Here is a 25,561-nt window from a genome sequence, read left to right as displayed (position 1 = left end):
AGAAAGAAAAGAGAGAGGAAGGAAGAGAAAGAAAGAAAAGAGAGAGGAAGGAAGAAAGAAAAGAGAGGAAGGAAGGAAAAGAAAGAAAGAAAAAGAAAGGGAAAAGAGAGAGACACAATAGGACTCCTTAGTGTGTTTACTGCAAGAAACTGACATAGATAACCATCAAATTTTATTTCCGGCAAATGGGCAGTAGCCAATTCAAGAGGGGCAAAACTATTTCATCAATGTTTTGCCTTCCACTACCACTCCTTCTTTTAAATAGCTGCCACCAACCCTGGTTGGAAAAATAAAATACGAACCGAGTCAAGCAACTGCATTTTTATTCCACAAATTAAATTTTTCCTTTCAATATAATTTCAAGATTTGGTCGTTTCAAGGGTTGGCTCTACTGGTACCGCAAACACAGGATAATTGAACAGGTTCATCTCCGCTCTGAGGGGAGTTTATAAACCTGTTTTCATGAGTTGTCTGAGATCGCCAAGTAGAAGGATGGGAAGCACCTCTCTTCTCAAATGGGGAGACGAGGACCGGACATCGTTCCAGAGGACCTGCGAACGACGAGCGGCCCTTTATCTGCCTCATGTGCCCCTAGGTTGGTCCACGATGGAACTGGTGCATCTGGGGGGCTCCGCCTTCCGAGATCTTTGTCATCCGCCTGCAGGGTAACCTGAACAGGTCAAGGAAGAAAGTTAACATTTTAGGTGCTGCATTGTCCAATCCAAGAGACTGGACAACCATTTGTCTAAAATGGGGTAAGTATTCCTGCTTGAGCAGGGGGTTGGACTAGAAGACCTCCAGGGTCCTTTCCATTCTTTGGTCATTCTGCACTCTGTTATTTTGTATTCTGTTATTCGGTATTCTAGTATTCTGTATTCTATTATTCTGTATTTTGTTATTCTGTTATTCTGCATTCTGTTATTCTATTATTCTGTATTCTGTTATTCTGTATTCTATTATTCAGTATTTTGTTATTCTGTATTCTTTTATTCTATATTCTATTATTCTGTATTCTCTTATTCTGTCATTCTGTTATTCTGTCATTCTGTTATTCTGTATTTGTTGTTTTATCATTCTGTATTCTGGTATTCTGTATTCTATTATTCTGTATTTTGTTATTCTGTCATTCTGTATTCTTTCTATTATTCTGTAATCTGTTATTCTGTATTCTATTATTCTGTATTTTGTTATTCTGTCATTCTGTATTCTTTCTATTATTATTCTTTCTATTATTCTGTTATTCTGTATTCTATTATACTGTATTTTGTTATTCTGTTATTCTGTATTCTGTTATTGTATTATTCTGTAATCTGTTATTCTGCATTCTATTATTCCCTATTTTGTTATTTGGTTATTCTGCATTCTGTTATTCTGTATTCGATCATTCTGTATTTTGTTATTCTGTATTCTGTTATGTATTTTGTTATTTTGTTATTGTATTCTGTTATGATGTTATTCTGCACTCTGTTATTTTGTCATTCTGTTATTCGGTTAGAGGTTGAGTTTACCGAGGAACTCCGGGAGATGAAGCGCCAAAAGAGATGCCTAGAGCGACGTTGGAGGACTAGTAATTTTGAATCTGATCGAACACTACTAAGAGCCTTTATTAGGACTTACCTAGTGGCGATACGGGCAGCAAAATGCATGCATTTTTCCGCTCTTATTGCGTCCGCAGAATCCCGCCCAGCCGCCCTGTTCAGGGTGACCCGCTCCCTCCTGAAAGGTGAGGGGGTGGGGGAACCTCTGCAGGGAAGAGCTGAGGAATTTGTTCAGTTTCTGTCGGATAAAATCACTCAGTTTCGGACAGACCTTGACTCCGCTTGGGCAATACCAGCCGAGATGCCAAGGGTAGGTCTAAGTCGGACTTCCTGGGATGAGTTTGAATTTATTACCCCTGAGGAAGTGGACAAGGCCATGGGAGCGATGAACGCCTCCACCTGATTACTGCACCCGTGCCCCTCCTGGCTGGTCTCGACCAGCAGGGAGGTGACACGAGGCTGGCTCCAGGCGATTACCAATGCATCTTTGCAGGAGGGGTCTTTCCCGCAACCATTAAAGGAAGCGGTGGTGAGACCCCTCCTCAAGAAGCCTTCCCTGGATCCAGCTGTCCTGAAAAACTACTATCCTGTCTCTAACCTTCCTTTTTTGGGGAAAGTTGTTGAGAAGGTGGTGGCACTTCAACTCCGACGGACCTTGAATGAAGCGGATTATCTGGATTCCTTTCAGTCTGGTTTCAGGCCTGGGTACAGCACTGAAACCGCTTTGGTCGCACTGATCGATGATCTCTGGCAGGCCAGGGATAGAGGGCATTCCTCTATCCTGGTGCTTCTTGACCTCTCAGCAGCTTTCGATACTATCGATCATGGTATCCTTCTGGAGGAGGTGGGAGTGAGAGGCACCGTTCTACGGTGGTTCTCCTCTTACCCCTCCGGTAGGTCGCAGTCGGTGTTGGTCAGGGGACAGAGGTCGACCTCCAGGCCCCTCAAATGTGGGGTGCCACAGGGTTCGGTCCTGTCCCCCCTCCTATTCAACATCTACATGAAGCCGCTGGGTGAGATCATACGACGGCACGGGATAAAGTACCATCAATATGCAGATGATACTCAATTGTATCTATCTGCCCCGTGCCAGCTCAGTGTAGCGGCGGACGTGATGTGCCGATGCCTGGAAGCTGTCAGGATCTGGATGGGGATGAACAAATTGGTACTCAATCCCGACAAGACCAAGTGGCTTTGGATGTTGCTCCCGAGGGACAGTTCAGACAGTCCGTCCTTGATCCTGGGGGGTGAAAAGTTACACCTCTCAGAGAGGGCTCACAATTTGAGGGCCCTCCTGGATTCGCAGCTGACACTTGAACACCATCTGTCGGCTGTGACCAGGGGGGCCTTTGCCCAGGTTTGCCTGGTACACCAATTGCGGCCCTACTTGGACTGAGGGGCACTTCAGACAGTCACTCAGCTCTTTGTCACCTCGAGGCTCGATTATTGCAATGCGCTCTACATGGGGCTACCCTTGAAAAGCGTTCGGAGACTACAGCTAGTCCAGAATGCAGCTGCGCGAGCGATATTGGGTGTACCGTGATACACCCATATTACACCTGTCCTCCACGAGCTGCACTGGCTGCCAATTGGTCTCAGGACGCAATTCAAGGTGTTGGTTATTACCTTTAAAGCCCTACATGGCTTAGGATCAGCCTATCTGCAAGACCGCCTACTGCCATACACCTCCCAACAGCCGATAAGATCCCACAGGGTGGGCCTCCTTCGGATACCGTCAGCCGGACAGTGTCGGCTGGCGGCCCCCCAGAGGAGAGCCTTCTCTGTGGCTGCTCTGACCCTGTGGAATCAGCTACCTCCAAAGGTCCGGACCTTACCCACTCTCATGGCCTTCAGGAAAGCCGTTAAAACCTGGCTATTCCGGCAGGCCTGGGGCTGTTGACCTTAGTGTTAAGGTCTAGCCCTGATTAGAATGTATGTGTGTTGTGAATTTTAAACTATTTTTTACTTATTTTGCTTTTCTTTTTTTTCTTCTTTCGTTGTAAGCCACCCGGAGTCCGCCGGGATTGGGCGGCCTATAAATTTAATAAATGAAATGAATGAATGAATGTTGAGTAACTGGAGGGAAATGTCATTAAAAAAAAACATTTGTGCTATTTTGGGCCCACCAAACTTCCACATTTGACTTCTTTGTCCCTTAATCCTTCCTTCAATTTCCATCATCGTCTTCCCTCTGTGCTGTGATATCTTCCTCCTCCACTTTCTCATTTGCCATTTTCAAATATAGATATAGACTAGGGGAATCACCTGTCTTAAGCAACGAGTTGGAGAACTCTGTTTTCCTGAAAATAAGACCTCCCCGGATAATAAGCCCAATCGGGCTTTTGAGCGCATGTGCTAAAATAAGCCCTCCCTGAAAATATTGCAACACAGCAGCAGCTGTGAGGTGACCACGCTCGCCGCCGCCTGCACCTCAAAAATAATAAGACTTCCCAGAAAATAAGGCCAAGTGTTTATTTTGGGGGTGGGGGCAAAAGAAAATAAGACCCTGTCTTATTTTGGGGGAAACATGGTAGGTAGCAGCGGATATTTCTCTGTCTGGGCACAATGAGAAAATATCTGCTGCGAACTCCGCATTGGTGACAGGAAGGGGATCCGGTCCGTAAATGCGCAGTGGTCTTATTTTCAGGGAAACACAATAGAAGACCTCTGAGGTCCATTGTAGCTCTAGGATTCTATCTTTTGTGTGTTTGTGTGTGTGTGTGTGTTTTTCATTTGTCTTTCAAAATGTGCCCATCGTGCTTTTGCTATTAGCAGCATTTAGCAACGCATGGAAATGTTTGGGAGAGGAAATGTTTATTCCTCTCGGTTTGGTTGAATGAATTGTGCTTTGGCGTCTCCTCACTGCTTCGGAGAAATAATGGATTTGATGGGGATAATATTTTTTTTTTAAAAAAAGAAATGCCATTATTGAGTTTTGTCTCTTCTGTGAACTGATTTGGAGTTTGTGGGGGATTTCCCCCCACCTTCCATCTTGCTCACTGTTGCAACGTTGACGGGTTTGTTTTTCATTTTTTGGGAAAATGTGACTTTGGAGAGCAATAGGCACTAACTGGCTGGTTAAACTTCCCTTTTTTTCTTTGAGATTCCAAGAAAATGTCTGAGTGAGAAATGACAAATTTTTCTTTTTATTCTGCCTCACTAATATAGCCTTTGTTAGCTGTCTTCTTCCTTTATGGAGGGAGGGAGGGAGGGAGAGGGGGAGAATAATTTGGTAATAAATTATGACAGTGGGGCAACTGGAAACAGAGCTGTTGTTTGTCAAGAGAAGGAAGAAATGCATCTCCTTAGAGACTTGCATCAGGTTTCATTACATTATTTCCCAACAATGTTCTACAAATGATTCAGTACACTTTCCTTCTCCTTCTCTTTCTCCTCCTTCTCCTTTCTCCTTTCCCTCCCTTCCTTTTCCTTCCCTTCCCTTCCCTTCTTTCCTTTCCCTTCCCTTCTTCCTATCCTATCCTATCCTTTCCTTTTTTTCCTTTCCTTTCCTTCTTCTCCTCCTCCTTTCCCTTTCCTGTCTCCTTTCCCTCCCTTCCTTTTCCTTTCCTTCTTTCCTTTCCCTTCCCTTCTTCCTATCCTTTCCTTTTTTCCTTTCCTCTCCTTCTTCTCCTTTCCCTTTCTTTTCTTTTCCCTCCCTTCCTTTTCCTTCCCTTCCCTTCTTTCCTTTCCCCTCCTTTCTTCCTATCCTATCCTTTCCTTTTTTCCTTTCCACTCCTCTCCTTTCCTTCTCCTTCTCCTTCTCCTCCTTTTCCTTTCCTTTCCTTTCCTTTCCTTTCCTCCTTTTGCATTTTCCTTAGAATGAAACTCGAAGCTGTCCATTAATGTTCTGTCTGGCACTGGGCAGTTCCTTCAACAACCTGTTCTCCTTCTTGGCTTTTCTCATGTAATGGTTTTCTTTGTGTGCTTTTGAGTCACTTTTCATGACTAGCAACTGACTGGATTTGTCCCTGCAGTTGTCTTGGCAAGAATTCAGAAGGGTGAAAGTCCAGAATGCAGCCGCGCGAGTGATAGTGGGCGCACCGCGGTTCGCCCACGTTACACCTGTCCTCCGCGAGCTGCACTGGCTACCTGTTGGTCTCCGGGTGCGCTTCAGGGTACTGATGACCACCTTTAAAGCACTCCATGGTAGTGGATCTGAGTACTTGAGAGACCGCCTTCTGCCGATTACTTCCCTAAATCGACCAATTAGATCGCACAGACTGGGCCTCCTCCGAATCCCATCTGCCAGTCAATGCCGACTGGCGACCACACGGAGGAGAGCCTTTTCTGTTGCTGCTCCGACCCTGTGGAACGAGCTCCCCATGGAGATCCGTACCCTCACCACTATCCAGACCTTCCGCGCAGCCCTCAAGATCTGGCTCTCCCAGCAGGCCTGGGGATAGGCTTCCAATTCACCCGCCCGAGTGTTTGATTGTTGAATGAAAGTTGTGTTTTACTATTTTTTCTTTGTTCACATATTGTTTTGTTTTTGACCTTGCACCCCCCCTCCCCCCCCCCTGTGGTTGTAAGCCGCCCTGAGTCCCCTCAGGGAAAAGGGCGGCATATAAATCCCAATAAACTACAAACTAAACTACAAACTGCTTCAGGGAGTCTGTAATGTTTAACGGTGAAGGGGAAAAAGAAAGATGGAAGGAAGGAAAGGAACGAAGGAAGAAGGGAGGGAGGAAGAGAAGAGAGGGAGGAAAGGAAGGAGGGAGAGAGGAAGGAAGGAGATGGGATGAGAAAGGGAAGGATGGAGGGAAGGAAGAAGGGAGGGAAGGAGAGATGGAGGGAGGGTAGAAGGAGATGGGATGAGAAAGGGAGGGAGGGAAGGAGGGAGGGAAGGAGGGAGGGACGAGATGAAAATGGGAGGGATGGAAGGAAGGAGGGAGGGAGGAAAAAATGAAGGAGATGGGATGAGAAAGGGGGGATGGAGGGAAGGAAGGGAGGAGATGGCATAAAAAGGAAGGGAGGGAGGGAAGGAGAGAGGAATGAAGGAAGGAGATGGGATGAGAAATGGAGGGAAGGAGGGAGGGAGGGAAGGAAGGTGATGGGATGAGAAAGGAAGGGAGGGAGGGAGGAGATGGCATGAAAAAGGAAGGGATGGAGAGAAGGAAGGAGGGAGGGAAAGAGAGGAATGAAGGAAGGAGATGGGATGAGAAATGGAGGGAAGGAGGAAGGGAGGGAAGGAAGGTGATGGGATGAGAAAGGAAGGGTGGGAGGGAGGAGATGGCATGAAAAAGGAAGGGATGGAGGGAAGGAAGGAGGGAGGGAAGGAGAGAGGAATGAAGGAAGGAGATGGGATGAAAAATGGAGGGAGGGAAGGAGGGAAGGAAGGTGATGGGATGAGAAAGGAAGGGAGGGAAGGAGAGAGGGAGGGAAGGTGATGGGATGAGAAAGAAAGGGAGGGATGGAGGGAAGGAAGGAGGGAGGTAGGTTTTTTTTTTTTACGAAATGAGAGGATTCATTTGGCCGAGCCTTGACTGCCTCTCCTTTTATTCCCATCCCCAGCAGAGATTTCCCACTTTCTCTTACCTTTTTCTTGAGCGGAAGATTCTAATCTCTCCTTGTCATCGTTACAGCAGAAGCAACAGCAGGATCTGACTTTTGCTGCCACATACCTGCAGGCTGGAAGCCACGGAGAGAGAGAGAGAAAGAAAGAGAGAGAGAGAGAGAGAGAGAGAGGAAAGTAAGAAGGAATACGTAGCAATGCCCAGATTCATCTCACCTGAACAAATCCAGATGTTGGTCATGATCCATCAGGTCTACCCCCTCTAGAACTTTCCATTAGTAGGTAGAATAATTGAAATTCTATGACTAAATTGATATCTCTGGATGGGAGGGGGAGGGGGAGCAGAGAGCTTAACTAATTGATCATTTCGCCACATTGAAAAAAAATATTTTTTTTTAATCAAAGAAGAAATAGTCCTCGACTTAGGACCCCAACGGAGCCCTGAATTTCCTTGGCCAAGCGAGACCTTTGTTCAGGGAGCTTTGCCTCACTTTACGACCTTTCTTGCCGCAGTTCTTAAGCGAACCTGGCTTCCCCATTGACTTTGCTCATCAAGCAGTCACAAAAAGGGGATCCCATGACCCCGGGACGCTGTGATGGTCATAAATATGAGTCAGTGGCCGAGCCTATGCATTTTTGAACCCATGATCCCAGGGAGGCTGCAACGGTCGTAAATGTGGGGGAAAAAAACAGTCGTAAGTCGCTTTTTTCAGTGCCATCGTAACTTTCAACCATCACTGAATGAACTCTAGTGAGGTCTTCCTGTACTTTGATTTAATCTGGGAACTCCTGGGTTTGCTGAAGGCGTGGGACAAAAAAGCTCACTCCAGTGAACAATCTTGTAAATCAACCTTTGAATCTTTGGATCTTGGGTTTGGCCTCGGTTGAGAGTTGGTGACAATTAATCTTCAAAGGATTTCCTGGTTTCCTGAGCGGGGTTTGGGTGAAAGATTTAAAACCAACTTTGAGTTTGGATCCCGAGGGATCCTTGTTGCTCTCTGAGCTCCGTCGTTTTCCTATGGAGATTCTAAGCCTAACCCTCCTTCCTTTCCTTCCTCCTTTGCTCCCTCCTTCCTTTGTTCTTTCCCTTCCTTCCTTTCTCATCCCATCTCCTTCCTTCCATCCCTCCCTCCCTTTCTCATCCCATCACCTTCCTTCCTCCCCGCCCGCCCTCCCTCCTTCCTTCCCTCCCCCTCTCTCCCTTCCCTCCCTCCTCTCCTTCCTTCCTTACCTCCCTTTCTCATCCCTTCTCCTCCCTCCCATCCCTCCCTCCCTTTCTCATCCGATCTCCTTCCTTCTTTCCTTCCTCCCATCCCTCCCTCCCTTTCTCATCTCATCTCCTTCCTTCCTTCCCGCCCTCCCTCCTTCCTTCCCTCCCTTCTTCCTTTGTTCTTTCCCTTCCTTCCTTTCTCATCCCATCTTCTTCCTTTCATCCCTCCCTCCCTTTCTCAACCCATCTTCTTCCTTCCTTCCTTCCCGACCTTCCTCCTTCCTCCCCCTCCCTCCTTCCCTCCTTCCTTCCTTTCATCCCTCCCTTCCCTCCCTCCTCTCCTTCCTTCCTTACCTCCCTTTCTCATCCCTTCTCCTCCCTCCCATCCCTCCCTCCCTTTCTCATCCCATCTCCTTCCTTCTTTTCCTCCCTCCCTCCTTCCTTCCCTCTTTCCCTCCCTCCTTCCTTTGTTCTTTCCCTTCCTTCCTTTCTCATCCCATCTCCTTCCTTCCTTTCCTCCCTCTCTCCTTCCTTCCCTCCCTCCTTCACTCCCTACTTCGTTTGTTCTTTCCCTTCTTTCCTTTCTCATCCCATCTTCTTCCTTTCCTCCTTCCTTCCTTCCCTTGCTCCTTCCCTCCCTCCTTCCTTTGTTCTTTCCCTTCCTTCCTTTCTCATCTCATCTCCTTCCTTCCTTTCCTCCCTCCCTCCTTCCTTCCTTCCCTCCCTCCCTCCCTCCTTCCTTTGTTCTTTCCCTTTCTTCCTTTCTCATCCCATCTTCTTCCTTTCATCCCTCCCTCCCTTTCTCATCCCATCTCCTTCCTTCCTTCCCGCCCTCCCTCCTTCCTTCCCTCGCTACTTCTCTTCTTCCTTCCTTCCCTCCCTCCCTTTCCCACCCCATCTCCTCCCATCCCTCCCTCCCTTTCCCACCCCATCTTCTTCCTTCCCTCCGTCCCTCCCTCTCCCCTCCCTTCTTCCCTCCTTCCTTCCTTTCATCCCTCCCTCCCTCCCTCCCTTTTTCATCTCATCTCCTTCCACTCCTTCTTGGGGTAGAGGGACTACATATCCCTAGGCTTGGAACAGCTCATTAACTTCCACCTCCTGCTCTGTAAACTAAAGTGTTTTTTTTTTTTTAATCTAACCCTGGATATGAAAAGGATATCATCCCCAACCTTAGTTTTACGAAAACCCTCTTTGGACCTGAAACCTGGGTTTAGGCAGGGCTGATTCTTGACTTACCACTGGCGATAACTCAGGCCATGTTTCTTTAGTGTGGAAGAAGGGCTTCCCTGGCCCTCCCGATTATTTCTCCTTCTCTGACCGTCTCCCACTTCTCTTCTCTTCTCCTCCACCTTCCGTGCCCAAGGATCGGCTTCAAGTGATTTCCTCTTGCAAAATTAAAAAAAAAAGCTGTTGTGCAAACTTCCCTCTGGGGTAAAGTAGATCACATGGATGTCACAGTGGCAACCAGGCAGGGTGTTTTGTGACTCAGGGAAGTTGTGGTGTTGACTTGACAGCCAGGCGAGGAGAGGAAATGGATCAGATGTCACTGGCCATCAAGGAGGCAGGAAAATTCATTGTCCCGGAAAGTCGTTAAAAACAGATGTTTGTTTTGTTCTGCGACTCTCCAGGGGTTAAATGTCCCCACCACAGTCTTCAACAACAACACACCAACCTTTCAACCCTTAGATTAGAAGGACAGGGTGGTAAGGGACCTTGGAGGTCTTCTAATCCAACCCTCGGCTTAGGCAGGAAACCCTACACCACTTCAGACAAAGAGTTATCCAACATCTTCTTCAAAACTTCCAGTGTTCACAACTTCTGGAGGCAAGTTGTTCCACTGATTAATTCTTCTAACTGTCAGGAAATTTATCCTCAGTTCTAAGTTGCTTCTCTCCTTGATTAGTTTCCACCCATTGCTTCTTTTCCTGCCCTCAGGTGCTTTGGAGAATAGCTTGACTCCCCTCTTCTTTGGGGCAGCCCCTCAAATATTGGAAGACTGCTATCATATCTCCCCTAGTCCTTCTTTTCAATAAATAGGCCTACCCAGTTCCTGCAACTGTTCTTCCTATGTTTTAGCCTCCAGTCCCTAATCATCCTGGTTGCTCTTCTCTGCACCCATTCTAGAGCAGTGTTTCTCAACCTTGGCGACTTTAAGTCCTGTGGACTTCAACTCCCAGAATCCCCCAGCCAGCTCTCGCTGGCTGGGGAATTCTGGGAGTTGAAGTTCACAGGACTTAAAGTCGCCAAGGTTGAGAAACACTGCTCTAGAGTCTCAATATCTTTTTTTACATCGTGGCGACCAAAACTGGATGCCGTATTCCAAGTGTGGCCTTACCAAGGCCTTATAAAGTGGTATTAACCCTTCACGTGATCTTGATTCCATCCCTCTGTTGATGCAGCCCAGAACTGTTTTGGCTTTTTTGGCAGCTGCTGCCCACGGCTCGCTCCTATTTAAATGGTTGTCCACTAGGACTCCAACATTCCCTTGTCTGTGGGCTCGCCAGCTGGAATTTCCCTTCCTATCTTCCTCCTCAATTACCCACCCCTGGATCAAGTGCAGAGCAAGGCCAGAGTTGCTGCCCAACTGAAAAAGGTCCAGGAGCCTTCTCTAATTGTTCCCAAGGGTAAGCTGCCAGACGGGGGAGATTCCTGTATTATTGGCAGAAGACAATAAAGTAGTTAGCTCAAAGCCCACATTTTGGGTTGTTTGCGCCTGACAATAACCCTTTATTTTTATTTTTATTTTTTTTTCCATTTCCCCCCAGTCTGAAGGTGTAAGCGGGAACAGTAGAGGGTTGGGCACAATTCTGTCTGGACCCAACCTTTGCACACCAATCCAGTGGGTTGTGTGTTCCCGTAAAAAGAATGAAGAATGCAAACCACAAGCAACACATCTACCACACCCTGCCTGAGTTCTCACGTGCTCCTTTTCCACCCTCACAAAGTCTATTTGTTCTGTTCCTGAGCTGTCTTTTGGGCTGGAGAATTGTAGAAATCTCTCTCTCCTTCCTTCTTTTTCTCTTTCTCTCACTTTCTCTCTCTGTCTCTTTTTCTCACTCTCCCTCCCCCTCTCCTTCCCTCCCTCCCTCCCTCTTTCTCTCTCTCTCCTCTTTCTCTTTCTATCTCACCTTCTCTCTCTCTCTTTTCTCCCTCCTCCCTCCCTCTCTCTCTTCTCTCTTTTTCTCCCTCCCTCCTTCCCTTTCCAGTTCCCACTCTTTCTTTGTTGCTCTCTCTCTCCCGCTCTCTTTCTTTCTCTTTCTCATTCTCTTTCTATCTCACCTCTTTCTCTTTCCTTCACTCCCCCTCTTTCTCTTTTTTTCTCCCTCTCTTTCTCTCTCTCCCCCTCTCCTTCCCCCTCTCTCTTTCTTTCTCTTTCTCTCTTTCTCTTTCCCCCTCCCTCTTTCTCTCTCTCTGTGTCTCTGTCTTTTTCTCTTTCTATCTCACCTCTCTCTTTCTCTTTCCCTCCCCCTCCTCCCTCTCTTTCTCTGTCTCTTTCTTTCTCTCTCCCTCCCTCCTCAGTCCCCACTCTCTCTTTGTCTCTCTTTGTCTCTCCCTCTCCCTCTCTCTTTCTCATTCTTTCTATCTCACCTCTCTCTCTTTCTCTTTCCCTCACTCCCCCTTTCTCTCTTTCTCTTCCTCTCTCCCCCTCTCTCTTTCTCATTCTCTATCATACCTCTCTCTTTTTCTCTTTCCCTCACTCCCCCTTTCTCTCTTTCTCTCTTTCTCTCTCCCCCACTCCCCCTCTCTTTCCCTTTGTCAATTTTGAGCAAATTAGAACATAAAGTATAAAACGATCGCTCTCTCTCTCATCCTAGATCTCATCTGCTGCCGAATTGCTGTTGTGAATTTGCTTCTGCAGAGTGCTGTCTCCAGAGAAGTATGTTTATGGCAGGCAGCGTTTGCCGGCACTCATGGGGGAAATGTGGCATCAAAGAGCTTTGTCACGCAGATTTGCAGAAACATGCCTTGAGATTGTTATTCAGGGCGTGTCCCTAACTAGAAAACACTTTGAGGAGGGCACGTTTGGACATTCAAGAATATAACGGAGACAAATAGGGACAGAAATAGGAGTTATCATAAAGTGAACCACAACCTTGCGTTGCCGAGGCCGGCATATTTCTTCGTTCAGAGTTCTGTAGCATACATGGACCTCTGTTTTTAAATGCAAGAATGTTCTGTCCCAAAGGGAGGCTTTGATTTCAGACTCCAATGTTTGCGTTTTGACATTTTGAAAAATCTTGAATAGTCTTGTAATATGTTATCCTATTCCTAATCCTATTCCTTTCCATTCCATTCTGCATTTTCTATCTTCCCTTCTCCTCTCCCCTCCTCTCCTCTTCTTATTCGGTTCTTTTCTATTCTATTCTATTCTATTCTATTCTGCATTTTTCTATTCTATTCCTATTCCTATTCCTATTCCTATTCCTATTCCTATTCCTATTCCTATTCCTATTCCTATTCCTATTCCTAATCCTAATCCTAATCCTAATCCTAATCCTATTCCGTTCCTTTCCCTTCCTTTCCATTCCATTCCATTCTGCCATTTTCTACCTTCCCTTCTCCTCTCCTTTCCTCTCCTCTTCTTATTCTGTTCTTTTCTTTTCTATTCTATTCTGCACTTCTTCTATTCTATTCTATTCTATTCTAAAGAGAACCTGATATGGAATGGAATGTTAATAATATGAATTTAGAATAGAATAGAAATTAGAATGGAATAGAATACAAATCAGAATAGACTAGAAAAGCAGAGTTGGAAGGGACCTTGGAGGTCTTCTAGTCCAACCCCTTGCTCAGGCAGGAAGCCCTACACCACTTCAGACAAATGGTTGTCCAATTTCTTCTTTAAAAAAAAAAACTATTATGAAGGGGGAAAACTGTTTGCAGGATAGCACAAAGAACTTCCAGTGTTGGAGGCAAGCGGTTTCACTGGTTAATTGTTCTCAATGTCAGATGGTAGAATTCTAGCCCATCTTGGCTATACATACATACATACATACATACATACATACATACATACACACACACACACACACACACACACACACACACACACACACATACACACACACACACACATAAATTCATAAATACATAAATACATAAATACAAACATAAATATATAATTAAATTCAAAAATAAATACATAAATAAACACATAAATACATAAATAAACACATAAATACATAAATAAACACATAAATACATAAATAAACACATAAATATATAATTAAATTCAAAAATGAATACATAAATAAACACATAAATACATAAGTAAACCCAAGGTTGAACCTAGTTAATAATTGCTAGGGAAAAATCCAGGCCGGCTACTTAGTGCACTTTTAAAAACAGTGTGCGTCAATTCTCTCCTTAAACATTTTATTACACTTCCGCGCTTGATGCTTCTCTGGATCTTATCAGTTCGATCCATCTCAAGTTTACTGCGGTTATCAACCAGTGTTTTTTTTTTTTAATAAATCCAAAGTTATAAAATACCAGGAAATTAGGAACCAGGCAATGAGAATTTCCTGTAAGATCATGGGTGCAGCCAAAGGCCTGGCTAGATTGAGTTCTTTGCAAGATTTATATTACACTTTATATCATGGAACGAGTGACTTTATATCATTCTACGAAACGGCATTCTGTTTGCCGAGTCTCCTGCCTTGCAAATCTAGAGAAGTCAAAGAAAAGGAGAAGAAGAAAAAATGATTGGGAGGTTAAAACAAGCTTCTTTTGCTGTCTACAATAACTCTGGGGCATTTTAGCGCCCCCTCCTGGTTTCCTTCAGGGGAAATTGAAACATTAACATTCCCTCACATTCATGCTTCTTCCTCTGGAAAGTCCTGAGCTAGGAAATGGAGGCTTTTAAGAAGAGATTGGAGGCTTTCATGAGGCTTTCTAGAAGAGATTGGGCTGCCACTTGTCAGAAATGGTGTAAGGTCCACTGCTTGGGTGGGGGGTTGGGCTAGATGACCTACAAGATCCCTTCCAACTCTGTTAATCTGTCATCTAACTTCAAAGATGTTGAGACTGTAGAAAGAGAGCAAAGAACAGCAACAAAGATTATTAGGGGCTAAAACATATGAAGAACGGTTGCAGGAACTGAGTATATCTACTTCAATGAAAAGAAGAACTAGGGGAGACAAGATAGCAGTGTTCTGATATCTCAGGGGCTGTCCCAAAGAAGAGGGAGCCAAGCTATTCTCCAAAGCACCTGAGGGCAGGACAAGAAGCAATGGGTGGAAACTAATCAAGGAGAGAAGCAACCTAGAACCAAGGAGAAATTTCCTGACAGTGAGAACAATTAATCAGAAGCTGTGGGTGCTCCCACAATGGAGGTTTTCAAGAAGAGACTAGACTACATTTTCATGTATCTGAATGTGGTTATCACAGTACCCTCCTGGGCACATGAATGGATGAATTTCTCCAGCTGAACAGACCAGTTTTTTTTCTGCCTGCCCACATGGAACATGCCTTCAAGTCTCTGTGTTATCTTCTTTCTTCCAATACTGGAAGAAGGAAGACTTGCCTACAACTCAAGAATGAACATTGAAAGTTACAAACTTAGCTGAGATGGCTAAAATATCGGCATATCTTAAAGATCACTCAAATGAGAGATATACACGAGACTGGAAAAAATGGATTGACTATATACAAAATAAATACGGGACTAAGAAATTCCAGATAGCCTATGCTTAAAATCAGGAATGATTTAAACTGTTCAAAGAAGAAGCTAAGATCAATGTAGAGATGTTATTAACCTCTTTTTTTCTATTTCTTTTTTTCCAATATATTTTAGACTGTGTTTGTTAAAAATCTATACCGTGTACGGGCTCTGGGAAGTCGAGGGGAGGAGGGAGGTGGGGTATTGGAGGTGAGGGGGGTGAGGTGGGGATATATACCATGTGTTAGATTTCAATGTAATGCGACTTCACATGTATACTGTTTCTCTTTAATTTCTCTGTAAAAATAGGACAAGTTGAGTATATTGACATATAGTAGAAATACACCAAGGGGAGGAGGAGTGGGATAGAAGAAAGATGGGTAGAGAGGGCGGGAGAGAGGATGGGAGGGAGGGTGAGAAGGAAGGGAGGGAGTGGACTGGGAGAGTGGAGTGGTAGAGCGGGAGGGGAAGTAGGGTAGAGGGGAATGATGGAGGGAAGATAGAAAGTTGGAGGGGGGCGGAAGAAAGAGGTGTATGGAGAGTAGAAGAGGTATATTGGGTTTCTATTTGGGGAGGTATTGTTGACAAGAGGAATTGCTGTGATTATTGTTTAATGTTGTATGGCCCGGCTATGCACAGTATATATGTGAGTGTATGAAAATGAAAAATGGAAAATAAAAACATTTTAACCAAATCCCTGTGTTATCTTCCTTGTTTTAACCAGTCAATACTCCCAGAATCATACACAATAATTGAGTTATAGACTTATCAGAAGACAATATAGGGGAATGAGTACACCCAGCACTGATGAGGTTACCTAACTGGGTAATGAAACGCCTGCAAGGAACAACGAAGCTCAGAGAGCACTGAAGATGCCACAATAAGCACTTCACATCACTTCATGCGAAACTTCTTCTGATGTTGTTCAGAGCTGCAGCAAAAAGAGCACCGAGAAGGCACATGCACTGAGGACCCGAATCCAGATGTTGTGGTTTCATTAGATGGTGGTTAAGAATCAAGATGTGTTTGATTCATGTGCAAGCCACTATTATTTCACCTGTAACTATACTCTTTTGCCAAACTGCCTCGAAGGGAAATTTCTGTTCAGAACCACTGGATGGCACTGCAACCTCACATTCGAGAAAAGAGCCACCCGTAGCAAAAAAGTACAGAATAGCAGAGGGAACTTTGAAGGGAATGAATAGAATGGAATAAAAATTAGATAATAGAATCTGCAGTTTACTCGTGAACAGGTTTACTCATGAGCAGGGTGCTCAGCTCACAGGCAGTGAACAAAACCCTGCAGCTCTGTTGCTGTTTTCTTTGGCCTTCTTTAAAAAAAGTTTTACAGCATATTTTGTTTCCCATCTCCAACCTGAAACCTAAATTTGCCAAGCCACGCCCACAAAATAAGCCACACCCACAGAACCGGTAGTAAAAAATTGAAACCCAACCTTGTCCCCAGTGCTTCGGTGTGCGCATGCCCATACGTTCCACTTGGAGCACTCGGTACCGAAAGGTTTTGCCATCACTGGTCTATTTTCTATGCTTCTTTAGTAGGATAAAGGCTGGGCTGTGAATAGGAAAGGCTGATGTATCTCCAGAATATGGGACTGGCTATGAGAAGAGGGCACGCTCAATTCCTCTCGTAGGGTGAGACTTTCTTTTTTTTATTGAAAATTTTGGGGAAAAAAACTTTTACAAATGTTTACTTCCCTCCCCCTACCTTCCTTGTAGCAAAGAGCAAACAGCCTGTTTCAGTTTCAGCACAGCTTGATTAGCACAAGCAGCTGATTGTTGGTTACATCGGCCTCCCAACCATCAGCTGTTTCAGACTACAGGGATTGCCATTGCCTATTTCATCCCATTTTTGGCCTCTGCGCAGCCCATTTTCGGTCTCCAAGCACCCCATTTTCTGCCTATTCCAATCCCCGCTGCCCAGAACGGGTGGAAAACGGGGCATGCAGAGGTAAAATTGGGGTGTGTGGAGGCGGCAATAGGCTATGGCAATCCCTGCTGCCTGAAACAGCTGATTGTTGGGAGGCCTCTCGCGGGGTAAGACTTTCTTTTTTTATTGAAAATTTTGAAAAAAAAACCTTTCCAATGTTTACTTCTCTCCCCCTACCCTCCCCACCCCAACCCCACCCCTCCCAACCTTCTCTCCCCTGACTTCCCAGAACCAATGCAGGGTATAAATCTTTAACAAAAATATTCTAAAATAAACTTAAAAGTAAAAAATTAATATCCTCTATCATTTGAGCTTTAACTCCTCTTTGCTAGGCTAACTCTAAACATTTCATTTCATTTCATTTTAATTTATTTGTATGCCGCCCTTTTCCCTGAAAGGGACTCAGGGCGGCTCACAACTCAAAGGGAGGGGCAAAACAAACAAAGTTGCAAAAAACATAAAAACCATGCATAATTTAAAAAGCACAACAGTCATACCATTCAAAGTGGGGCAGCGAGTTTTTAGCCCCAGGCCTGTCGGAACAGCCAGGTTTTAAGGGCTATGCGGAAGGCCTGGAGGGTGGTGAGGGTACGAATCTCCACGGGGAGTTTGTTCCAGAGGGTTGGAGCAGCCACAGAGAAGGCCCTCCTCCGGGTAGTCACCAGTCGACACTGGCCAGCTGATGGAATTCGGAGGAGGCCTAGTCTGTGGTATCTAATTGGTCTAGTGGAGGTAATTGGCAGTAGGCGGTCTCTCAAGTACCCAGATCCAATACCATGAAGGGCTTTGTAGGTGACAACTAGCACCTTGAAGCGTACCCGGAGATCAACAGGCAGCCAGTGCAGCTCGCGGAGGATAGGTGTTACGTGGGTGAACCGAGGCGCACCCACGATCGCTCGCGCGGCTGCATTCTGGACTAGCTGAAGTCGCCGGATGCTCTTCAAGGGCAGCCCCATGTAGAGCACTTTGCAGTACTCCAGTCTGGAGGTCACAAGGGCACGAGTGACTGTTGTGAGGGCCTCCCGGTTCAGGTAGGGACGCAACTGGGGCACCAGGCGGACCTGGGCAAATGCCCCCCTGGTCACAGATGACAAATGATGTTCAAAAGTCAGCTGTGGGTCCAGGAGGACTCCCAAGTTGCGGACCCTATCTGAGGGGCGTACTGTTTGACGCCCCAGCCTGAGAGGTGGAACACTTGGCCAATTAGTAGGAGGGAAGCACAGCAGCCACTCGGTCTTATCTGGATTGAGTACAAGCTTGTTAACCCCCATCCAGTCCCTAACAGCCTCGAGGCCCTGGCACATCACGTCCATCGCTTCATTGAGTTGGCACGGGGCGGACAGATACAGCTGTGTATCGTCCGCATACTGGTGGTATTTTATCCCGTGCCGTCGAATGATCTCACCCAGCGGTTTCATGTAGATATTAAAGAGGAGGGGGGACAGGACCGAACCCTGCGGCACCCCATACGTTAGGGGCCTAGGGGTCGATCTCTGCCCTCCGACCAACACCGACTGTGACCAGTCCGAGAGGTAAGAGGAGAACCACCGTAAGACAGTGCCTCCCACCCCCACCTCCCGCAGTCATCGCAGAAGGATACCATGGTCGATGGTATCGAAAGCCGCAGAGAGGTCAAGGAGTACTAGGATGGAGGCATGACCTCCATCCCTGGCTCTCCAGAGATCATCGATCAATGCGACCAAAGCGGTTTCCGTGCTGTAGCCAGGCCTGAAACCCGACTGGAAGGGATCTAGATAACTGGTTTCCTCCAAGGACCGCTGGAGCTGAAAGGCCACCACCTTCTCAACAACCTTCCCCACAAAGGGGAGGTTGGAGACTGGACGATAGTTGTTTAAGACGGCTGGATCCAAAGATGGTTTCTTCAGGAGGGGTCTCACCACCGCCGCCTTTAATGCGGGGGGGAAAGACCCCCTCCCGAAGGGAGGCGGCAACAACCGCCTGGATCCAGCCCCGTGTCACCTCCCTGCTGTTAACAACCAGCGAGGAGGGGCACGGGTCCAGTACACATGTGGAGGCACTTACAGCTCTCATGGCTTTGTCCACGTCCTCAGGGGTAACAGCCTGAAAATCAATCCAGTGATGTCCTACCAGATTATCCCTTGGTGCCTCAGCTGGTTCTGCGGGATTGGAGTCCAGGTCTGCCCGAAGCCGAGCAACTTTATCCGCGAGGAATTGGACGTAGTCCTCAGCTCTGCCTTGCAAAGGATCGCTCGTATCCCTCCTATTTAGGAGGGAACGGGTTATCCTGAACAAGGTGGCTGGGCGCGACTCAGAAGCAATCAGAGAGGCAATGTATATTCTTTTTGTCGTCCTAATTGCCCGGATGTAAACTCTGACGCTGGTTGTTAAAAGTGCTCGGTCTGACTCGGACTTACTGGATCTCCATCGATGCTCTAGGCATCTCTTTCGGCGCTTCATCTCCCGGAGTTCCTCAGTAAACCAAGGGGCCCTCCTGGATCCACTGCCTCGGATCGGCCGTAAAGGCGCAATCCGGTTAAGAGCCTCTGTCGCTGCTGAATTCCAGGCAGCAACCAGAGTCTCCGCTGGAGTGCGGGCGAGAGTATCAGAATAACCCCAAGCTCCGTCTGGAAGCCCGACGGGTCCATAAGTCGCCTGGGGTGGAACCACCTGGTCGGTTCCTCCTCCCTACAGTGGGGGTTTGGTCTCCGAAAGTCAAGCCTCAGTAGGTAGTGGTCCAACCATGACAGGGGTAAGATCTCACTACCCCTCAGACCAAGGTCACAACTCCACTGCTCCGAGAGAAATACGAGGTCGAGCATGTGACCCGCCGAGTGAGTAAACAGATTGTGTCATTCCTTGTTGCCTCAGTCATAAGCTATCTGGAATTTCTTAGTCCCATATTTATTTTGAGTATAGTCAACCCATCTTCTCCACTCCAATTTATATATCTCATTGGAATGGTCCTTGAGATATGCTGATATTTTAGCCATCTCTGCTACGTTTGTTACTTTTAATGTCCATTCTTGACTTTCAACAGATGCTTTCCAGATGTTCAGGCTGAGAGAGCTTTTCATTACCTTGGAAGTCTGTATTTCTCACTAGCAATCAGCTGGAATCCTAAAGTGTCATAGTAAATCCTGCTGGCAGGAGCAGAGGAGGAGGAGGAGGAGGAGGAGGAGGAGGAGGAGGAAAAAGAGAAGGAGGAAAAGGAGAAATTATTATGAAAGAAATCCTAGCAAATCAGCTCTATCCTTCTTCTCCAACCTAGAAGAGGAGGAGGAGGAGGGAGAGAAGGAGGAGGAGGAGGAGGAGGAGGAGGAGGAGGAGGAGGCACATCATCAGGTGAGACAAGTTTGGTTTTAGTGCTGATTTGTGGTCCACTCCAATGATTTATTTCTGGAAATAGAAATACGCTCAGTTCAAATTATTTGGATGTTCAGAAGAGATCGCTTCTTTGGTGGGGATTTGAGATAAAAATGGTCCTTTTGTCCATCCCCTGCCCCCCCCTTTGAAAACAAACAAACAAAAACCAACATTTCCATTTTTTATTATTTTATGTGCTAAAATACAAAACAGGAAGAGAAAAAAATATATATATATATATTTAAAAAACCTAACCAAGAATGCATCACAGTATGTGTATATAAAATGCAGACAAAATGGCTCGCAGTTTGAACAGCAGACTAAAATCTTTAGTCTTTCCCCTGTGTTGACAAAGGGACCTTTGGAAATCCTGAAAGCGAAACTCATTTTCTTTAAGCCAATATTTTCACATTCACGTGGCTATTTCATGACATTCCCTGCATGCCCAAGGACTGACACATTCCAAATTTTGGGAGCACCCTTTTCAAACATTCACATTTGCTTCTTTTGGTCTTAATTCTTTCCATGACTTATTCACGAAAGCATAACAATAAACAGAAATGAGATAACCAACTCTTTGTGCTGAATAACTTACAAAGCTGTGTGGGTAGAAGAAGCAAAGATTTTAGAACATTACATTGCCAGGACAAGATGCATGATAGGACAACATATATATTTTTAATGTACATTTTTTTAAAAAAACTTTGCCACCTCGAAGAGTTTTTGAGACCACGCCAGATCTTGGCGTTAATTTGCAGCAAGGTATCCAATCACCCTGCCAAATTCATTCAAGATCTTGGTGAAGGAAGTCCAACCCAGCTTATATGATGCTTGCTTAACCCTTGTTAAGAAACTTCACTGATTACCATGTAAAGCGTCCATTACCATATATACAGAATGATTATGTTCCCTCAAGTCTTGGTTAACCATATAGGCAGATGGAATAGAATAGGCAATAGGATAGGATAGGGAACAGAATGGAATGGAATAGAAGGGAAGGGGAGGAGAGGGGAGGGGAGAGGAGAGGAGAGGAGAAGAGAGAGGAGAGGAGAGAATAACAGAGTCGGAAGGGACCTTGGAGGTCTTCTAGTCCAGTGTTTTTCAACCTTTTTTGTGCAAAGGCACACTTTTTTCATGAAAAATATCACGAGGCACACCACCATTAGAAAATGTTAAATTTTTTTAACTCTGTGCCTATATTGACTATAGGCGGGTGTTTTTCCCACGGCACACCTTACACTATGTCACGGCACACTAGTGTGCCACGGCACAGTGGTTGAAAAACACTGTTCTAGTCCAACCTCCTACTCAGGCAGGAAACCCTATACCACTTCAGACAAATGGTTATCCATCTTCTTAAAAACTTCCAGTGTTGGAGCATTCACAACTTCTGGAGGCAAGTTATTCCACCGATTAATTGTTCTCACTGTCAGGAAATTTCTCCCCATTTCTAAGTTGCTTCTCTCCTTGATTAGTTTCCACCCATTGCTTCTTAGTTTACACTTAGGTGCTTTGGAGAAGAGCTTGACTCCCTCTTCTTTGGGGCAGCCCCTGAGATATTGGAACACCGCTATCATGTCTCCCCTAGTCCTTCTTTTCCCTTCAAGAGTGACGGCCTCTGCTGCCTAGTCCAGATCCCCAGCTGATCTTCAGATCCCCATCCACCAGCGAGCTAATAATAGGCAAAATAAGGAATGCCAGGAAATCCGTCCATCAGCTGTGCTCAAGGATCACTCATTGAGATCACTCTTGAGTTGCATTTCGAGGGACCCCTCTAAAATCCCAGTGTTTACCTGGAACTCGTAGATTGTAAAAAAAAAAAGGATTTTCAAGCTTGGAAGCAGGAGAATAAGAAACCTCCCTCAGTTGAACCTTCTTCTCCTTCCCTGGGGCCACCTACCCCATGGACAGGACAAGCTTCCTAACACCATGCTTGCATTGACACGACATACACATGTGCTTTGGCTTGTGGAATGTGTGGATGTACGGTGGGTGGGGTGGGGGGGAGGAAGCCAAATTGAAGAAGCTTCCTTTTCTATAAAACACAGGTAGTCCTCGACTTACAACTGTAGTTGAGCCCAATCCTTCTGTTGTTGAGCCAGATGGTGGTTAGGTGAGTTTTTGCCCTCATTTCACCACCTGCAATAGCAATAGCACTTAGACTTATGTACCACTTTGCAGGTAGGAAGGAAGGGAGGGAGGGAGGGAGGAAGAAAGAAAGAAAAGAAAGAAAGGAAGGAAGGAAGGAAGGAAGGAAGGAAGGAAGGAAGGAAGGAAGAGCACTAGCAATAGCACTTAGATTTCGCAGGAAGGAAGGAAGGAAGAAGGGAAGAAAGGAAGAAAGAAAGGGAAGAGCACTAGCAATAGCACTTAGATTTCGCAGGAAGGAAGAAAGGAAGAAAGAAGAAAGGGAAGAGCACTAGCAATAGCACTTAGATTTCGCAGGAAGGAAGGAAGGAAGAAGGGAAGAAAGGAAGAAAGAAGAAAGGGAAGAGCATTAGCAATAGCACTTAGATTTCACAGGAAGGAAGAAAGGAAGAAAGAAGAAAGGGAAGAGCACTAGCAATAGCACTTAGATTTTGCAGGAAGGAAGGAAGGAAGAAGGGAAGAAAGGAAAGGGAAAGGGAAGACCAATAGCAATACCATTTAGACTGCAGGAAGGAAGGAAGGAAGAAGGGAAGGAAGGAAGGGGAAAAGAAAGAGCAATAGCAATAGCATTTAGGCCTATATACCACTTTGAAGGAAGGAAGGAAGAAAGAAAGGAAGGTAGGAAGGAAGGAAGGGGAAAGGGAAGAGCAATAGCCTTTAGATTTATATACCACTTCGCAGTGCTTGGCAGCCCTCTCTAAGTGGTTTACAGAGTCATCCTATTTCTCTCCCTCCCCCCCAACAATCCGGGTCCTCGTTTTACCGACCTCAGAAGGACAGAAGGCCAAGTCAACCAAAAGGAGATCACACGAGTCCGGGGGACACCACAACTGTCATAAACACGCATCCGTGGTCAAGAGCCTGAATTCCGACCGCACGGGCGTGGGGATGACGCAACAGTTGCAAAGTGTAAAAAATGATGGACTCACGAGACCCTTTTCTTCCCTGCCCCTTTTAGCTTTGAACCTTCGGCTAAACGCACGGCTGTAAGTTGAGAACTACCCAGTTGGACCTCCTGACTTTCTCCGGCTCTCCTTCGCGGGTGGAAGCGAGGAGGATTTCCGACGGGACGGGGAACGTATGGGGGAAGTCGTATTAGCCCTGAGATTCCTTTCAATTTTTCCCCTTTGTTTTCAACAGTGCCCAGTTTAGCCCAACCCTCCCACGACTCCAACCCAACCCTGTCGCTCATGCTACGCGGTTGAGGGATTCCTAACTTTAGCTAATGAAATACGCGCCAAAAAAGGTGTAATACTGATCTGGCTCTACCAATCCAGGATGGGAAACAGTCACCATAACCCTGTCACCTTTCTCGAGTAACTTGATACCTCCCACATAAACGCTGTTAATCGAGTTGTTCTCCATGCGACTGGTAGATATGAGAAAGTCTGTCCATGCAGAGTTCTCATACGCTGGAGTTTTGTACTGCATCTTCAGCCACACTGTTTTAGATTTCATCCTGCAGCAACGGTCTTCTTCGCAATTGCACCGAAAACAGGAAAAGGTCACTTGAGAGTACACAAAATATCTCCCATCTTTGGGGATGATGAGCGAAATACGTTCCTTATCCAGTTGGAAGTCGCCCACTTCAGACTGAATGTTCCAAAGGAGGCTTAAATTCGCCCAGATCCCGTTCACACATTTGCTCTGAGAGACATTAGAGTTGGCTGTGGAACAAAGAGAAGGAAAACCAAGCTTATTGGCAAGTTTTGGATAACTTCGAACGGCATCGGAGTGAGGAGTCTGGGGAGGAACACGGGCCAGTCCTGGGGGCTGAGGAAAGCTCAGAGGAGGGCTCTGCGTTGGAGGCAGAGAGGGAGCTAGATGGCAGTGAGGCAGAAGAACAGCTGGAGCCTGTTCCCAGTGTGCGCATGCACAGAGCTGCCAGAAGACGAGCAACTAAGAAAGCAGGGTTGACTTGGGAGTAAAGCAGTGGTGGGTTTCTGCCGGTTCGCACCAGATTGGGAGAACCGGATGGTGATATGGACCCAGAAGTACCTTCCGGAACGTCTGCCCCCGGCCCTGTCGTTCCACGCTCACTCCCGCCCGCTGGAGAGGTCCAGCGGCACAATCCACCAGACAGCAGAGGCAAGCTCAGGAGTTTTCTCCTGGATTCCCCTCTGTCTTGCCTCCTCCGATCTCCCAAAGTTCTTTCCCAAGCGTGTGATAGCTTTCTACTGGATTCCTCTCTGTCCTGCCTCCTCCGATCTCCCTAATTTCGGTCCTCCAGTTGTTTATATTTGAGAGGTTTTCCCCTCTCTTCCCCCCCTTTCATAGGAGTTCCAAAAAAATTTGTCACATGTCTTGGGGGTGGTGGTCATGTGACTGAGTGTGCATGAGTGATGTCAAGTTGGCCATACCTGCCCGGTCACATGACTGCCAAGCTACACCCACAAAATAGGCCACATCCACAGAATAAAAAAAAAATTGAAACACACCACTGGAGTAAAGCCACACCTTAGAGGTGATTAGCCCCTTCCAGAGGAAACAAAAGAGGAGCAAACACGGATTGGGCTTTTGCAGGAAACAATTCGTTCATTTTGGTCTGGAAAGTTCGGTTTGGGATTATGAGAGACTCTGTGCCAAGTTTTGCTCTGCCCTGTGTTTGCAGTACTCTCAACAAGATAAGGTGCGTGTGGATAAACATTCCTCTGAAAGACTGTTTGCTAAAGCCTTGCTGACTGCGAATGAAAGGAATTCACAGTGGTGTAAATAAAAGAGGTTTTGTCGGGACCAAGACTTTGCTTCTTGCTTTCTAAGGAAGCCTAGATCAGAACACAGTTTTACCTGCAAAGGACTTTTTTCTGTTTTAATCATAATAATATGCATCTGGAATGCCCCACCTGTCTCAGCTACACATTTTCACAGTTTCAGTCACAAATTGACTTCCGTGGACCTCACTTCATACTTACCGTATTTTTTGGAGTATAAGATGCACTTCCCCCCCTAAAAGAGGGTGAAAATTTGGGTGCATCTTATACACCGAATGTAGCCCCGCCCACCCACCAGCCCCCACCCTTTGGCCTCTGCCTCCCAGCAATTTGCCTCCTTGTAGCAAAGAGCAAACAGCCTGCTTCAGTTTCAGCACAGCTTGATTAGCACAAGCAGCTGATTGTTGGTTACATCGGCCTCCCGACCATCAGCTGTTTCAGACTACAGGGATTGCCATTGCCTATTGCATCCCATTTTTGGCCTCTGC

The 25,561-nt window shown here is 46.1% G+C and overlaps 1 protein-coding gene and 1 long non-coding RNA gene across 2 annotated transcripts in view; both read right to left on the bottom strand.

The window, feature by feature from the left end:
- Positions 1-306: 306 nt before the first annotated feature.
- LOC116519444 lies at positions 307-9,686 on the bottom strand. Its single transcript, XR_004256651.1, has 3 exons — positions 9,497-9,686; positions 7,074-7,166; positions 307-670 (listed from the first exon to the last, which is right to left on the bottom strand). It is a non-coding gene; the product is annotated as an uncharacterized LOC116519444 (long non-coding RNA).
- A 13,405-nt stretch (positions 9,687-23,091) lies between these two features.
- TNFSF15 (TNF superfamily member 15) overlaps positions 23,092-25,561 on the bottom strand; it is a 5,706-nt gene continuing 3,236 nt past the window's right edge. Inside the window, exon 3 of the mRNA XM_032233711.1 lies at positions 23,092-24,029. Coding sequence (XP_032089602.1) covers positions 23,581-24,029 — 449 coding nt within the window. The 3' untranslated portion in view covers positions 23,092-23,580. The remainder of the gene's footprint in view (positions 24,030-25,561) is intronic.

The sequence above is a fragment of the Thamnophis elegans genome, chromosome 16, assembly GCF_009769535.1.
Source record: "Thamnophis elegans isolate rThaEle1 chromosome 16, rThaEle1.pri, whole genome shotgun sequence".
Lineage (NCBI taxonomy): Eukaryota > Metazoa > Chordata > Lepidosauria > Squamata > Colubridae > Thamnophis > Thamnophis elegans.
This window is presented reverse-complemented; position numbering and strand designations above follow the sequence as displayed.